This window comes from Tachypleus tridentatus, chromosome 7 (genome assembly GCF_004210375.1).
Source record: "Tachypleus tridentatus isolate NWPU-2018 chromosome 7, ASM421037v1, whole genome shotgun sequence".
Lineage (NCBI taxonomy): Eukaryota > Metazoa > Arthropoda > Merostomata > Xiphosura > Limulidae > Tachypleus > Tachypleus tridentatus.
This window is the reverse complement of record NC_134831.1, coordinates 149048085-149066430: the sequence shown is the minus strand read 5'-3', so window position 1 is coordinate 149066430 and position 18346 is coordinate 149048085. Positions and strand designations below refer to the sequence as shown.

At 31.9% G+C, this 18346-nt stretch overlaps 1 protein-coding gene across 2 annotated transcripts in view; it reads right to left on the bottom strand.

Annotated features, from left to right (window-relative positions):
- LOC143256882 (E3 ubiquitin-protein ligase MARCHF6-like) overlaps positions 1-18346 on the bottom strand; it is an 89766-nt gene that overhangs the window by 5965 nt on the left and 65455 nt on the right. For both annotated transcript variants that reach the window (XM_076514692.1, XM_076514691.1), the window contains exons 18-21: positions 13016-13200; positions 10918-11052; positions 6523-6612; positions 284-416 (exon numbers count right to left, since the gene is read on the bottom strand). In XM_076514692.1, coding sequence (XP_076370807.1) covers positions 284-416; positions 6523-6612; positions 10918-11052; positions 13016-13200 — 543 coding nt within the window. The remainder of the gene's footprint in view (positions 1-283; positions 417-6522; positions 6613-10917; positions 11053-13015; positions 13201-18346) is intronic.

Genomic DNA, 18346 nt, shown 5'->3' with positions numbered 1-18346 from the left:
TGGAAACTGAAATACTGTTGTCACTTTCTTTGGAATTAATTTCAGCAGCAATTTTAAACCATTTTAACGAAAGATTAAAAACATTTTCAGGCTTTAAAGACTATAAGACATTGACTACTTTTTTAAGATGGTAATAATCACAGAAATGGGTAATGTTACCTTAGGCAAAAAATATTTGGGTATATCAATTCTGCATAGAAATTCACAATTACTTCAAATGAACATGCAATTAAAACCTGTTAAACTAAATTCACTCCAAAAATATAAGCAAAACTACACTCACCAAATAGAATAACTAGAGATGTGGATATCAGAAAAGGAAGGGCCAGAGCCAGACTCAGAGCCAGTACAACAGGTAAAACCAAGTTAATGCATAAAATTCTTAGACTAATACGAGAAAACCCAAGAGAGCAAACCTGTAAAAGTTAAACAATGCAAATTAAATAAAAATAATAAAGATTAATCACATAACTAAAGGAAAATAAATATTTTAATTTTATAATGCAATTCTGAAAAAAAACACATTAATCTTTAATAAAGTTAAATAATTTCAAAACTGGTCCATACAACATTCCTCTTATTAAGAGCATGGAAAAATGTACTCAGTATTTTTCTTATCACAAAATTAATGACCAAAAACAGAATGAGGTTAACAACATATATTAAGTAACACACTAGATAATCTGTATTTAACCTGAATATTTAAATATTTACCAAGTTGTCAGTTATTATAATACCACAGGTTAAATACGTTTTTAATATGTAACCATCATCTTGTTTCTCAAAGCAATTAAGTAATTAATAATGGTTAAACAAAAATGACCATACTACACTTAATCCAGTGTTACTGTAAATGATATTTTTTGTTCACAATCACAGTCATATTTAAGATATTTGGCCAGCTTAATGGATTAAGGTTACCCCTATATTCATTTCTAAGCCAAAAGTGCAAAATAATTGTTATATAAAAGTACAACAATATATTAAGGTTAATAACAATAAATGTATTAAATATTCTTACTAATCATATTAATAAAATTAAGAAAAAATAATACAGTAAATCTTACTTATATAAAGTACTATGCAATAATGTTAGGACAAGATAATACTTTGTCAAAAGGATAAAAGAAGAGCGAGATAAAAGACATAAATTTTTAAATCATTGCACAATGTTTAAACTGTTTAACAAACAGGAACATTTCCACCAAAATACCTTTACACAGGAGGAAGCATTACATTAATGGGTAGTTATAAAACAAATTGAAGTTCACTATATAATTTAAATATACAGAACTGTGCAAGAGTTAGGACAAGAAAATATTTCATCACTCTCCATTTTATAGGCTAATTTTTCCTTGCCATTACAGAATGTAAATTTCAACACTATAGTAATGGTTCACTGTTTTCTCTTGACAACTGAATGAACCAGAGCAATAATACACAACATTCTTCAGAATTCCCATATATTTATTCTGAGTGCACATCATAGGGGTTCTGCTTGAATGAACATACTGATGAAATTTAGGATCTGAAATAACCGTCATGTTACCTCATGCTGTATCTTAACTATATGGAAAGAAGCTAGCAAGAAGTTACATATGGTACTGGTATGTGCAGATATCAATTTAATAACACTCCACAAATAAATATTGATAAAAACAATGTTTAACATTATACATTAAGTTTTGTTGTCATGCCATGGCCCAAAAAGCATAAAGAATTATCAGTAGAGCAAATAATTCATATAATAGCTTTATGTGATGCTGGTTGGATTCTCAGACAAATTACTACAGACTTAAAATGCTACCCAAACACTGTTAAGTACACCCTAGATAGTGAGACTGACACAGGTAAATCAGAAAACAGGAATGTAAGAGGCATAACACCTAAACTCAATAATACTGATGTTAAGTATCTTAGTTTATGGAGCCTTGAGGACAGAAGAAAGACTGCCACTGATCTTAATCCTAAAATAAACGACCACGTATCAAATAATAGAAGAGTGTCCAGATCTACAGTATCAAGAAGACTCAACAAGAATGGAATATTTGATAATGTATCAGTTAAACAAACTTTACTTCAATCTCCAAATATTGTCAAGAGATTGAAATTTGCTACAAAGTACAAAAGGTTAATGCATAGCACCTATCATGAAGAATAGCATGGCTGAATGATGGTTTGGGGATGTTTTTGTGCTGACACAACAGGCAATGTTTTCAAAATAAATGGAATAATGGACCAGCACAAGCACCATTAGATGCTTATCTGTTATGGTATACTCAGTGGTCTGCATATTAATGGTAAAGGAGTCTATTTCCAAGAAGATACTGACTCCAAACATTCATCCAACCAATACAGAATTAATTAACTAAGAAAGAAGCTGCTGCAGTTATTCAAATGATACAGTGACCCCACAGAACCCTGATCTCCACCTAATTGAGTGGATCTGGGATTTAATAGATCAAAAACTTGACAAATCAAAAGTTATTTTCAAAGAAACTTTATGTGAGCATGTTTGGAAACATTTCAAAACTTTAATTAAATATGTTGTAATAATGCCTGAAAGACTGTCTACAATGACTAAAGCAAAATGGGGACACACAGAATATACAATGTTTACTAAACATTTCCACCAAGTTTCTGTTGTACTAAGTATAAAGATTAACAACATTTTGATTTTTCACCTGTGATTTACTTTCCATTATTCTCTAAAAAGTAGCCCAAAATCTAATTTTTAACTTTGTCCTAATGCTTTTGCACAGTACTGTATATATATGGATCATATAATTAACAGTTTTCTAAACTACACACAGAGTTAAAAATGCAAAATATAATCCTAGTAATAAAATTACAATAATAAACTTATTATATTCTATTAATAAAATAGACATTCCAACTGACGCTGTTAACAAAAAGCCACTCTAAAGAAAGAAAAGAGTAAACCACAGTTGTGGATCTTATCAACAATGGTTTATTGCTTCATGTATTGTTGTAGAATTTGAAAAATGCAGAAGTTGATAATGTGCAGTTAAAAAAAAAAGAACAAACATCTTTCAATTAAATGCAAGTTTTGTGGCAATATGCAGAGGATAATAAAAGAACATGATATCAATAAGAACAAATCATGTTTTTCAAGCATCATAAATGGGAGCTTTGGGGGTTGCAAAGAATATATGTGAATGGTGGGTTACTTCTGATATACAGAGAGTAAAAATTGATAAGAAGCAAATAGATTTTCTTTTTTCCTATTCAGTTGGTTTTATAAACATTTTTGTGATGTAAGACCAAACAGTAAATGATTTTGTATTAACACTTTATAGCATATCAAAATTATTTTTCAATATAAAGGCCTATGGGTCTCTGTGTTCCATTCATTTTAAAACTAAAATTTCCTTTCTTTCCTAGCAAGCTAGGTGTGAAATCAAGTGAATCATTTCACTGTTGCTGACAATTTTTACAACAGAGACAAATGTTGCTCTTTTGAGGCATAAGAGCAGGAAGGCAGGGGCTTGAGATAATTAGAAACTATGTATTTAATTAAAAGCAAACCATTATATCAATCACACGAAGAGAAGAGCAGAAACTGAATATCTAATAAAGTCAAACATACATAGAGATTATTAAAAACTATGGACTCAAATCAGATCACTTTTAGGCCTGAATGACCACTAAATGCATACCACTATTGCACAACAGGATGTTAATAATTCTGACAGGGCAGGATTTCTGCACACAAAAGTGAACTAGATTTCATGACTTTTTTTTTTTACCAAACTCAATGATTTTTCATGATTTATCTATCCATTTAATAATGACTTTCCAGGATTTTTATATACCTCAAACATACAAACATAGTAAAAACACCAAAATAGACTTGGTAACATGTACATCTATTCATGTCAAAATTCTTGAAGACAAATTAACATCAATATCAAAGAATTAAAACCTCAAAATAAGTTAATACCTACTAAGTTAAAGTACATCAACTCATAACATGATGTCTTTCTGACATTCTTATAGCAACTGTTTAAGTGCTATTCCAACATAAAAACAGTAACAATCAAAATGGTCACTCCAAATTACTAGATTTAGTATTATCTTCTAACTTATCTAAGTTGAAGCACATCAACTCATATGATGTCTTTCTCCAGTGGATCATAATCTAAAATAATGATGGTCAGAACTAGGTAGGATTTTACATTGTCTATAAAGTCACAGTGTTCTTCCTTGGCAATTTTACTTGTCCCTTCATCCAGGTGTTGTAATTTAATTAGCTTCTCTAACAGAATTTTGAAGTGATGTTTGCAAGCATCTGGCTTATCAATAATTTTGTTAGGGTTGAAGCAGCCAAAATATCAAGCAAATATAAAGATGATTGATGTTTTCTCAATTAAATGTTTCACAAGAGTGTATAAAAATTTCTTACATTTCATAGAGAACTGCTTGACTGATAAGTCTGAAACATCCTGCATGTTTTGTAATATAGACTGGGTTTCAAACCCAAGATCAATCTTCTTGTAGTTGACATGATGACTACAGTCATGCACATTCATTTCCAGGAGTTTTGTAACACTTGAGTTGGCAGTATGTAAAATGCCATCTTTAATCAAATGTTTCATCAATTTCTTGATGCACTGTTCAAGGTGACCACAGAGAAATTGTGCAAGGGGATATGAACACTGAAATATCTCTAGAAACAGTGTCACAATACTTGCTAATATCTCAAAGAAGGCCAATTGAGCCATGATAGACTTATCTGACACTGCCTTTTGGACAGTAAGATATGACTGGCTATAAATTTCATTCTTCTTTTCTTGCACAGTTTTAATATATTTAATTACACTTGACTATATCTCAATAGCTCTTGCAGCAACAGGTCTATTCTTGACCCAACGATAGCCACAAAATTGAAGTGAGAAGACTGATGAACTAGTAATAGTTATGTAGATATCCCTTTGTGTTGGACTATCTTTGAATAGCCACTACAGGGCTTTAATTAGTTTAGCTGCACCAAACTGTGACTTTTCATGACCATTTTTAAAGGAGTTGTGAAGGCTACAGCTTCCAATGTTTATTACTCCATGTAATGTAGTCTCAGACTCCTTTATCACATAGTAAGAAATGCAGCTTCCAGTTTGCTGTTAGTCTATCCATGAAAACTTGGATAATTTTCTTTATTCAAAATGGATTCCAATAACACAGGCAACAGATCCTCAGCCCTGCCATGACCAATGAAAGCAGAGGTAATGTGATACAACACAATCATCAACAGGATTCCAGTATCTAACATGAATGTCCACTCGCTTCTTATTGAAGCTGCTGTTGGGAGGTTCATCAGACATGAGTACAATTTTATCCAAGTGTTTCAAGTGTGTAACCAAATGATTATCAAAATATAGACGAAGTCTAAAGCCTACAAGGTAAGCACACTTGTCTTCACCACATGTGAATTTTTTAGCTATACTGCTGTCAGGAAACATTTGTTTAAATGTATCAAAAATGTTATTACACTTATTGTAGCTGAAATGGAATGCCAAACATTTTACAGCTCAAATAATTTCGCCTCTCAGTACATCTGTTGATGAAATGTGCTCAGTTATGTTAGCATGTGTATGCTTACTTGTACTGGTACTTGATTTGTTATAATGTAAGAATGAATTTAAGCGTATATTGCTGTTCATATGCTTCATGTTGTTTTATGTTTTCCCATCCATGTGTGATTTAACAGCAGGTTCACCCATGTTCCCAAGGATGAAAGTCTTACTTACATATCTTGCACATGACATATGTATATTTGTAGGCTCTTGCTAAAACTACATTCTATAGAGTTTATTCTCTTTCCACTTTTGATATTTATACTTTCCTGGTATGATGTGAAAATAAATCAAAAACAGGATCAAACTGATTATTATATGATACCAGGAGTTCCAAAACTGCAAGTGGTTCTTTCCATGTATTTTAGTCATTTTTATACATTTTGAACAGTGCACAGCAAAATGAGTATGACAAAATGGTGAATGCAACAATAAAACCAAACTGTCCCATATAAGCTTACTGCTAATTGATCAACTTCATGGAATCTTGCACTTCATTGGTAATTGCCTTACGTTTATTCAGAAACTAACTAAATAAAAGTATGATGAATTCTGATTAGCCAAATGTGATAGGGAAACAAACAAGTCGCCACATTTAGGTTTCATCTCTTATGGTGAGATTAGTGCTAGACACTGTCGATGTTTTTAAATGATATTTACTGACTTTATTGTTAAAAAATAAAATTTAATGGCTTTCCATAACTTAAAAATACCCTTTTCAAATTCCATGATTCTTCACGTTTTCCAAGACTCACAGGAACCCTGCAGAGGTTTAAACTTTCAACCTACACTATTTCACTGAAGTAGATGCACTATCAAATGAACTACAGTATCAGTTCATGTGTCTGTGTGTATATGTGAGATGTGCATTCATTCACTCATAACTGACATAAATCTATCTACATTCATGAAATCACTACTAACGAACCTGACTGGCTATGTGAGTTAACCACCAGCCAGGTCTTGTGAGGATAATGGCAGTCAACAACTTGATCTGAAGCACTCCAATGATCCAGTCCTAGAGAAAGAAGATAACAGTGAATCAAATTTCTACAGGAAAAAAGAAAAATTGGAACAAGCAAAAAACTTGTAATATTCATATATCAAAATAAATTTCTAACAGGTACTTCCCTTCACTCATAAGATCAGCTGTTCTCAGTCATTGCTCCTCTGTATATGCAAACTTTTCTTTTTACACACACACACACTACAAGCCTTCAACCTCCCCCATTGGAAACAAATGATTTCATGTGTCTCTCATGTAAATCATCATGCATTATCTCCCTGCCAATAGAAGCAAGCATAGTACATTCACATGGTGCATGTATTCTACACACCTCTACCAAACTAGCACTTCAAAATTTGGCATAAGGTAGAACCACCAGAAGAGTGTGGGAAGGATGGATGGGAAGTAGAAGAAAATGGAAGTACTTATTGGAAATACATTTTCAGCACAGGTAAATTATAACTTCTGACATGGTATTTTCCCCCACTCACAAGATTAGCTAGAATCCCACATTGATTAAAAATTAGGTACCATGGCAAGGAAGTAAACAGAAATACCCCCCAAAAAAAAAAACCATTCAAAAGATAGATAAAGTCTGATTTAAAGATCTGAAGAGGAGAACCACACCATTTCTAACCAGCTATCCTTTTGCCCATCCATAAACAGTGGAGAAAAAGGAGAGGAGAGGAACACACCCAAATTAAAGAAATGAGGAAGGATAATAATCTAAATCTTAAACAAGATATATGCAAGTCAATCCCACAAAGGTTGAGCCCCATGGTGTAGAGTGGTTAGCATGCACCAAATCATACTTGTTAAGTCTTAAATCATCTACATTGAAAATCCATTGCTGCAAGGGACCGATATCTATGTGAGGGTAGAATGAGAATCATACCATCTCCTCCTCAAGCCCCAGAGACAAGAGAGAATCTAAAACTATTCAAATCAGATGGTATGGCCTCACATGTGGTATTAAAAAAATGTCACTATAAACAAAGCCTAATCCTCCAACAGCAAAACTGACTGGAACCATGCAATGAGGAATAACATCCTTAGACAAAGAAATATGAAGGATATCAAAAGGACATAATCACAACAATTCCCCTTATTCCTGCTATGACTCACAACACAGGGGAGAACAGTCAAAGGAGGAAGACAGAAAATCTTCAACATGTTCCAGGACTTATTTTAATTAGTTCACTAAAAATCCAAAATCCAGCCATGAAATACTGACATCTGCACAGGGATAGGATGAAGGATTCTAATAAAAACAGTGAACTGCGATTCATTGTCTCGCTCTGTTGTTATTGTATAATGCATATTGGAGGATAGCACATCATTTACACCAGCAGAACACCACCACCCTACTCTTTGAGATGGAGGGGAGGAAATAGGTACAGGAGACAAAGGAGACATGGCAAGAAATGAGATCTCAAATTCTTCTGAAATTGCTGAAGAATCCAAACATCATTAAAGAAAGAGCATCCTTGATAAGAAAAGCCACAATTTCAGCTTCTAGTGCACCAAAGCTCACCTGATAGTTGCCTGTACTTTTGATGTGACATACATTGATGGGAAATATGATGAGTCGTAGTACCTTGAGAAGGGGGACAGATAAGGGTTGGAAAGAGGAACAATGGGAAACTGTAATGGGTGCCATACCTGGCTCTGACTGAGATAAACAGGACACCAGATAGGAAAGGGTAGATGTTTGTTGAACTGACACCATTCAATACTCTAAAGAATTATGGATCATGTAAAAAATGAAATGCTGTAAAAATGAGGACATACATAAGTCCCACAAATGAGGTGTAGGTAAACAGATCCTCAGTAAGACAGCATCTCAGCCAAGAAAGTCCCAACAATAAAGAAACCACGATATGAAGCCATAGCCAAAGTAAATAAAAGGGCCAACATGGAGGTAGGGAAGAAGAGGATGTCATCAGAAAAACCCTTACATATTTCTGTGAAGAACCTCAGATAGGAGATGAATAGTGGAAAGATACCTCAAAGGATTTGTGATGTTAGAACATACATGGGAAAACTAAGTATGGGTTGAACTGATAGGAGATTATTCCACTCTCCTAAATGGGTAAAAGAGATACAACAGTTCCTGGAAAAGAACATGGCAGTTTGCATGATGATAAGTGAGGGCAGATTGATCCAAAGCCTGTATGGGATGAGGCTGTCATTTAACTGGTAGGCAATTTTTCAACATGGGCCCAAATGTCAGGGAAAGGAGGAAACTATCAAATAGGGTTGGGAAGGAAGTTCATGCAGTAAAGAAAGACATAAGTCATAGGAAATAGAGGAGAGAGATAAAATGTCACAAACCTGAGAAATAGAGTCCAAAACAACTGTGGAATGTCAAACTGAATACTCAAGAAAGGTATGGAAAAGCTCCACAAAATCAGGAGATGAAAACACACCCAAACACAAGTGCTACATCAAATGAGAATACAATGCTGCTACTGATTGAGAGATGAAACATGATGACTTACATAACTTGATTCCAATAGGGGAGTGAAGCAGAAGACTTGTGGCACATGCAAAGAAAACATTTGCATACAGATGGTGGCAATAAATAAGAACAGCTAATCTTGTGAGCAGAGGGAAGTAATTTATCAGAAATGTGCATCTGTAGAAATGTATACTAACTGATCTGTAGTTTCTCTAGTATTGGTAGCAAAGTGTATGAAACAATCCTATATATTCTACTACCTAATTCTAACTAAACTATATTGTGTTCCAGTTATTCACCTCTAATGTTAAGCCAAATGAAAAAAGGTTGTTATACTTGTGCTAGTTGTCTTGGTTAGACATAGATTACATTCAACAACAATTGTTACTTGTTTTGTAAGACTTACACTTACTTTTACCTGTTTTAATGTCATTCTCAATTGAAATGAAGTCATGTTCATTCTATGAGAAGGTACAGAAACCTGTATAAATTAGTATGATAGGGAGTTTATCTTCCTTGAATATGTTTAATAAAAATAATTAAATACTATGGTAATCTATGAGCTGTAAGATACAGTACTAGGACCTCAGTATCATAATTCTTGCTCTTACCTGCATCTGGTGTAGATGTAATTTCAGCTTTCAGTTCTATATCAGTAGCCAGCAGAATTTTTCATAAAGAATCTAAAAGATGGTCAGTTAACTAACAATTTAGTGTATTTGTTCCTTATGGTTGTTTCAATTTCTTTGAAACATGTTCTACATGTTCACTTTATTCTCTGCTAAACATTTTCAGAATCAGTAATTTGCAGATATTTCTAAACATTTGTTAGACATTGGTGTATATGAATACTACAGTCATAGCCCACCTCAAAGAGATGATAACAAGCACAACACTGTAATCCAAGCATACTTTAAATGAATTATTTTTAACAATATTGTTTTTGGTTGAGTACATGATTTTTTCAGTCATAATTAAAAGGTTGGAGAAGTGAGAATATTCTTCCTATTAAAAACATATGCAAATTATTATACCAAGTTTTGTTCATCGTAATCCATCTTCCCTCATGCAATCATAAGATACAACAAACACAAAATGTGAGATCAAAATTCAAATTAAAAATAGTCATGTGAAAGTAAATCAATTAATAAACTGGATGCAAAACAACTAAAATTACAGAAAATTTTAGATGTCAGTAAGTAAATGACAAGTTTATCTAATAAAATTTTGAAGCTTACATAAAGAACATCTAAAAATCAGAATATTAACAAATATTCAATATATTGAATACTCGCCTTTCATGCAAACTTTAAAATGTTTTTACAATTTCCACAAAAATATTTAATTTTTAAACTTTCATCGTATTTACATATTCTTTGATATCATGTAAAACTAACAGCAATAAAATAAAGTTAACTCATGTTATAAAATATACAAAAGATAGCTATATTTTTGTCCCTCAGTGTTGCACTGGTATGACTGCAGACTTACACCACTAGAATCAGGTTTCAATACCTGTGGTGGAAAGAATACAGATAGCCCTTTAAATAGCTTTGTGCTTAATAACAAACAAACTATATTTTTGGAATATTTGTCTAAACGTTTATAGTTAAAATAACCATTCATTAACATGTTTTAAAAGAAAAGGTAAACACCTTGTCCTAATGCACTGAAAAAAAAGCAGGCTATCACAAGTAGGTAAATGAATTGTTCTATGTCTATATTATGTAGGATTGATGCAGAGAACGATTTTTTCATATTAAAGTTTGTATAATAACATTACATTGATCATCTTTCTCTTGTAAAAGATATTTTATCACATATTCTAACATGAAATGTACAGAAAATTGACTAACCTGAAATAAATAAAATACTGGTGTTTCACTGTCAGGTAGCTGAAATGGTATTATAAAAACCAGGTCGGAGAAAAGTCCTAATAGCAATGGTAAAATACCTAGTACTAAGAATATTCCAATAAGTGACTTCAAAATCTGCAAAAAAAGAGAGAGAGAGAGTATGTAAACCTTTTATATATTAATGTTAGTACTTCCAAATTTCTTGCTTGCAATATCATCTTAATAAACCAACCTCCCAGCTGAATAAAAAGAACTGACCTTTATATCTGTATTATATTCTTTTTCTGAATCTTGTGAAGTAAAACACATCAATAAAGGTTAATTTACATTTAAAAATTAACAGTTCACTTTATTGTATATGTGTACAAATAACATGCAGTGAAAAATGTAGATTTAAACATAAATTAAACTATAACATACAGAAAATGAGTAAGTACTTCAGGAAAATAGCCAATGGAAAAAAAAACCCAAGGTAAAATTATTTAGGCTACTGTATGGTAACTTAAAAGGACAAAAAAGCTCCAAAGGTTTTATATACACATCACCATTATAAGGAGCCTAAGTGATTATTTGGTTGTTTGATTATTTGCTGTGTTGATGAGCCTTGAACAAGTAAAACTGCATTCCACAGTAGAGGATATGATCAATCAGGATTTTCTTTTTACCCTCAATAAAAAATAAATCTGTAATGTATGTATGTGTGTGTGTATATATTAATTATATATATGTAGAGAGGATATTAATACTGAAGAGTTAAGCAAAGTAAAACAAAATATAAAGGAAGGACTGCATTAAAAACAGCAAATCCAAACCTCTGATTAATATTAGTTTGTTATAAAATAAAATAAGCTGAAACAAAAATAAAAAATGCTGCACCAATTGAAAGGACAGCCAGTGTATGGGCTATAATGTGGGATATAAAATGCACCCTATGTTTTCGAGGTCAGTGAAAAAATTAGGACCCACATTACAGTGGGGATACATCATGTATTAGTCTTAACCTCCATTCACCAATCTGGCATAAAAAAATAATAAAATAAAATAAGCAAAAGAACAGAAATAGAAATTAGGAGAGCAAGATGTGGGTGCTCAAGCCCACAATGTCCCACATCAACACCACCCTTCACTGCCTGCAGACAACTGTAGGAAGGCAACTGTTCTCCAAAGTAAAAATAAAAAGAACAAAAAGTAAATAAATAAAAATTAAATAAAAAACAAAAGCAATAATAAAGTACTACCACTTGAGGGTAAGTAAGTTAAATAAACTTACCTCCTGAAGTTAGCATTCCAACCTCCATTATCATGGTAAGGCACTACCTACTTCTAGCCTAGTAAATGAATTAAACTAATGTGAAGGGTCCCAACCAGTTATCTAAACTAACTAGTATAACTTCCAACTACCAACCATTAGGTCTATTGTAACTACCAATTTTCATACTCTTAACAAGACTTTATCTGCATAAATCAGTGCTAAGTTGTTTAAATGACCTTATTCATAACGAAAAGTAGTTATTAGAAACATTTAGTAAAATTTCCTTAACTTTTATTTCTTTATATTTGTTTAATACAATATTATATTTATTACAAAATACTTTAATAATTTTATTTAAAGTTTTTTATTAAATCTATTAAATATTAATTTTTGTATTAATATTTTAACATCAATAATAAAATATGAATAACTGTGAAGTTATAAAGCTCATAACAGAAGTATATGGTACAATACCATTAAAAGAGGATAAACCATATATTTAAAAGCACAATATTTCTTTTATCAAAAATATTTAAATTGGTATCATTATCAATTATTTTAATTTCTAAATCTACAAGATTTAGAGGCACATCATTTAGATTTACAGGTTAAGACTGACAGACAGTGTATCTCCACCACAATGTGGGTCATACTTAAGCAGTCACCTCCAAAAGCTAGGGTAGATTTTATATCCTATGTTATAGCCTGTACACTGAGTATCCTTTCAACTGGTGCAGCATTTTTTATTTTTGTTTATAACAACCTAAATATAATATATATATATATATATATATTAAAAATATAATGTATATCTAAAATAAAATTGTTGTATGTATTACTACTTACAATAATCAGCCAACTTTTTACTGTGTTTACCACGTTTGATTGCCAAGTTTTCTGGTAACCTTTGTACATAAAATTGACAAGTCTTAAACCCATCCATAATACAAAAAAACCACAAATAATGGTATATCCATCATGAGCAGTAGGTTTTCCCAGAAACTTGTCAAAAATTATACGTCCCAACAGCACTGTAAAAATGAAAAACATAGATATACACTTAGATTTGTAAAAGCTGCAAAAAACACTTAAACAAACAGTTTATGTAAACAATTATACCTCAACTTGTTACATCAATACACAAAAGTTAAATCTCATGCTCCCCGAGTAAATCCTTAATTGTTGCAAATACAATTTAAACTTAAACCTCTAAATGTCACAAAGAAATTTTGCTAATTATATACCCACATATAACTTTGTGTAAAAATTACTTATTCTAATGATAAATTGGAAATAGCATTTATCTAGTACTAGTCGTATATACGATTGATGCTCTTAATAATTTTTTTTCAAATAACTGACAGAAATTTCTATTACTATTATTTAATCATGCAAATGTTTTTATTTCATAAGATTAAGTCACAGAAGCACTATACAGTAGGGTAAATATAAATTAGAGTTAAGTAGATTTATCTCTGAAATATCTGAAAGCCTTTCCTTGTCTAGTTTGAACTTGTGTTGTCAACAAAACATGCAACCCAAATTTCATGAATGTCCTTTAAACTTTGCATAGTATGTGTCACTTATCCATAATTTTTCATTCTCTCACCTTCTATTGATTTATTGTGCAAGCAACAAGCATCAGAATATCTTACATAAGCTATGCTTTCCCATCATAATTTAGATTTTCTTTTTTTTACAGTTGTACAGTTAATTTTTCTGTGCTGTTCTTCTCATTCAAGTTTTTCCACACCTATCAGGATTTTGGTAATTTAGTTGGTGGCCATACTTATGTGAAATGCCTACAGCAAGTAGAGTAACAAAGTAGTTACATTGTCAATTCTGATTTTCTTCATATTTGTGCTGTTGTGTACTGATATTCCTGGTGGGTATCACAGCTATGTGTACTTTGCATTTTTCTTTTGTTTTTCATGCTCAGGCCCAAATCGCTTTTAAAACCTCCAAAGTTAAATTTGTCTGCTACAGCACTAGCCCTAATCCTGATGTCAGGTTTCTGCTATACATATTATGATTTGTCTTATTTTGAGATATTAGTTATATATGCAGCATTACTGGCTATTCTTGTTCTCCTGATTTCTTTTAATCAGAATCATATATCTGCTTTGATGTTTTCATTATGTACTTTTCAGAATGTTTCAATGTGTAGGACTAATATGATGTAATACCAGGACTTCTAAGTTTCTATTGCAAGCACTGTATATAACAATAATAAAAGAACCCCTACTTCATTTATCTCTTTACAAGTATTTTACTTTAATTCCTTTCACAATCAGTATAGCACAGATTGATTATGGATTTTTACCATCTAGTTTTGCATCTGGTCATTGCTGCCTTGAATAAATGTGTGTAAAATGTTCTTTGATACTTATTATATCTACCCATACATTTTTTATGACCTAGTGAGCAATATAAGCAAGGTGGGTCTTTATGACTCACACTGATTTTCTGTTCTGAATGACTCACTAATCCAAACTTGTGAAGTTATCCAGGTTTTTATTCATCTGTAGATCCTTGGGTTCATCAAATTGTTCAATTTAATTTTCTATTCATCATCCTCTTTCATTTTAAACCACTCCATTTTCAACTTGATTTTTCAATATGGTAGTTTCAAATTTTTTCTACAATAAGGGTACAATGATGTTTCTTTAGAAGATTCATTCTCATCTGTTTGTGATACCAACAAAAACATGAGATTTGAAACTAGTATTTAATCTTCCCCATTTAATTTGTTACTTAGATATTCCTGCTTTGCTGATTTGCCTGAGACAACCTGTGAAAATTCCTTCACCATGATTTTTGGATAACAGTTACAGATATCAAAGATGTTTACTTGTACATCCCAATTCATCTATCTTCTTGTCACTTTCTTCATTTTTTGTATTGTGGAGTAGTTTATCAGTTTTGGCTCTCCCTTTCATAGTTTGGCTTCAACAACCTGTCTTCACATGTACAGTAACATCAATAGCTAGTCTTCTACACATACTCAGTATCTATCATTATTATTATTTAGATGATTGGAGAATTCTTGCTAACTTGCTGCCTCTCATTGAATTGTCCTACTAATTAACTTATTCTCCAAGATGGCTTGTTCATGAGCTCAAGACTCAGTTTGTACCTACTTAATACCTTATTAATTTGGAATTTTGAACTAACACATTTCCAGGAACTCTTTACACACATCTTTTGGTGTTACAACTCTTTAAAGTTTTGTGTATGCATACTTCTCTTCTGCCATATATATCCTCTATTTTTTGTGGCAATGTCTATGAATTGTGCTTGCTTCAGACACCATTAATTTGATCTTTCATGAAGTCTACCCTCAGACCTTTTTACTTTTGAAATTTTTCCAATTACTCTCAATTACCTTAAGATATGTCTCATTCACGAGTTCCATCTTTAATCAGTGATGTCGAGAAATCCCACTTGTAGAGAAAAATATATATGTAAAACCGGCTCATTTGGGTTGAGAATATTCTTTATGTAGAAGAGTGAACAACGTTTCAACCTTCGGTCATCGTCACATTCACAAAGAAAGGAAGAGGTAACTAACTGGAAGCTGACCACATGTTTGAAAGGGGTTGTGTAACTGAGTGTCGGAATGTAGAGGGCATGCTTAGATGTTTGAATATATAATTTTATGTTATTTATTTTATTATTATTATTTATTATATTATTTTAATATAGGTGTAAAGGTGTTCCTTTGTATTGGTTTATTTTGGGGTTGAGTTGTTGTCTAAGTAAGGCTTCTTTAATTTTGCATTTGTTTATGTTTCTTTATTTATTTAGTATTTGAGTTTTTTCTATGGTAATGTTGTGTTTATTTTACTTGCAGTGTATGAAAATGTGTGAAGGTGACTTTTTATGTTCTTTGAATCTGGTTTCCATTTTTCTACTTGTTTCTCCAATATAAAAGTCGTGGCAGCTATCACATTGCATCTTATAAATAATGTTGGTGTGGTGTTTGTCAGTGTAGTTTTTACATAGTATAGACCTCAGTTTTGTGCCTGGTTTTTGAGTACATGCTCATACGATTGTTAAGAAACTAAAAAATTTAAACCAAAGAATTATCAATAGAAGAAATGACATCTATTTCATTCAACAATGTAGAAAGGAACAACTAACCCCTAATTTTGTAAAGGTAAAACTATCAAAAAATTTTTAATAAATACACAAACATTATCCAAAATTTACATAAAAAACTATTAAAGCCATGTTGAACACAAAATACAAAGAACTACATGACTTATAAAAACAAAAAATGAACCTAAACCATCAACTGGCATGCTGCATCAAACCAGAGATTTACGGACTTATACAATGAAATATAAACCAAATAAACACCAGGAATGGCAGAGACAAAAAGATCTGTCACAACAAAAAACTAGAAAAACTAAGATGCAAACAACAGAAAAGACATCACAACAAACTGTTGACTTACCTCATAATTAGCAAATCCAACCTACAACTAAACACAGAGAAGATATATCTACTTAACAAGGGACTCAACTTTGCAATAGCACCAAGGTACATTCCAACCTTAGAAATCAAAACATGTTTAGAAGATCCACAGGAAACAAAAACAAGAAAACAACCAACAGAAAGGAGACAACTCAGACAATTTTATTGACATCCAACAGCCAAACTACCCTGAAAAAATTAAAAAATTAATATTTTCCAGAAACACCTAAAAACATCTTAAACGATTTTTTCAAAGAATTTTCTCACAAAACCATCAACATAATTTCACAAAACAGAAAGCTAAAAAATCAGTGATGACGAGAAACCCACTTGTTGAGAAAATTTATATGCAAAAACGGCTCGTTTGGGTTAAGAAAACACTTTTACATAGAAAAGCGAACAACGTTTCGACCTTCTTCGGTCATCGTCAGGTTCACAAAGAAAGAGGTAACTGACCGGAAGCTGACCACATGTTTGAAAGGGGTTGTGTAACTGTGTGTCGAAATGTAGAGGGCGGTATTAGATGTTTGAATATATAATTTTATTTATTTATTTTATTAATATAGGTATAAAGGCGTTCCTTTATATTGGTTTATTTTGGGTTTAAGTTGTTGTATAAGTAAGGCTTCTTTAATTTTGCGTTTGTTTATGTTTGTTTCTTTATTTAGTATTTGAGTGTTTTCTATGGTTATGTTGTGTTTATTTGACTTGCAGTGTTCGAAAACGTGTGAAGGTGACTTTTTATGTTCTTTGAATCTGGTTTCCATTTTTCTACTTGTTTCTCCAATATAGAAGTCGTGGCAGTTATCACATTGTATTTTATAAATAATGTTGGTGTGGTGTTTGTCAGTGTAGTTTTTACATAGTATAGACCTCAGTTTTGTGCCGGGTTTTTGAATAAATTTGGTATTAATTGGAATGTCATATTTTGTTACTAATTTTTGCCAAATGTTGGTTATTTGTTTGCTGATGTCAGGAATATATGATATACAGCAGTATATGGTTTCGTGGTTTTTTGATTCGTGAGCTGTCAAATCTAATCTTAATCAACTTAATCATAAAGCTTTAATGGCCAGTTTCGATGTTATATCCTTCTTTACAGAAGTTCCAACCTCTGAAGCTGCAAGATAGCCTTAAAACTCTATATCCGAGACCCTAACCTATCTATAGACATTCCTAGCAACCAATTAGCAACCCTCATAGAATTCATTACGATGAAGATACACTTCACGTTCAACCAACCACAACTGTTTTCCAAACAAATGGCCTAAGCATGGGCAACCCAGTATCACCAGTTCTAGCCAATATTTTTATGACACAAGATGAAACAAAAGCAATTAACACAGCATTAAATCTACCACTATACTGGCAAAGATATGTAAATGACACGATTGCAGGGTTCACATCTACAGAACACACACTTAATTTTTTCAATCACATTAATGCTATACATCCCAACATCAACTTCATATGTGAACAAGAAGAAAGCAATCAAATATCATTTCTTAACCTCAAAATTACAAGAACCGATACATAATTTAAAACAGAAATCCACCAAAAAATCACTCATACTAGACTATACATTCCTTGGGACTCAGCACATGAAACAAAACAAAAATTCAACATACTAAGAAACCAAATAAACACAGCTATGCTCACCAGATAAAATTACCGATGAATTTGACAAAATAAAACAAT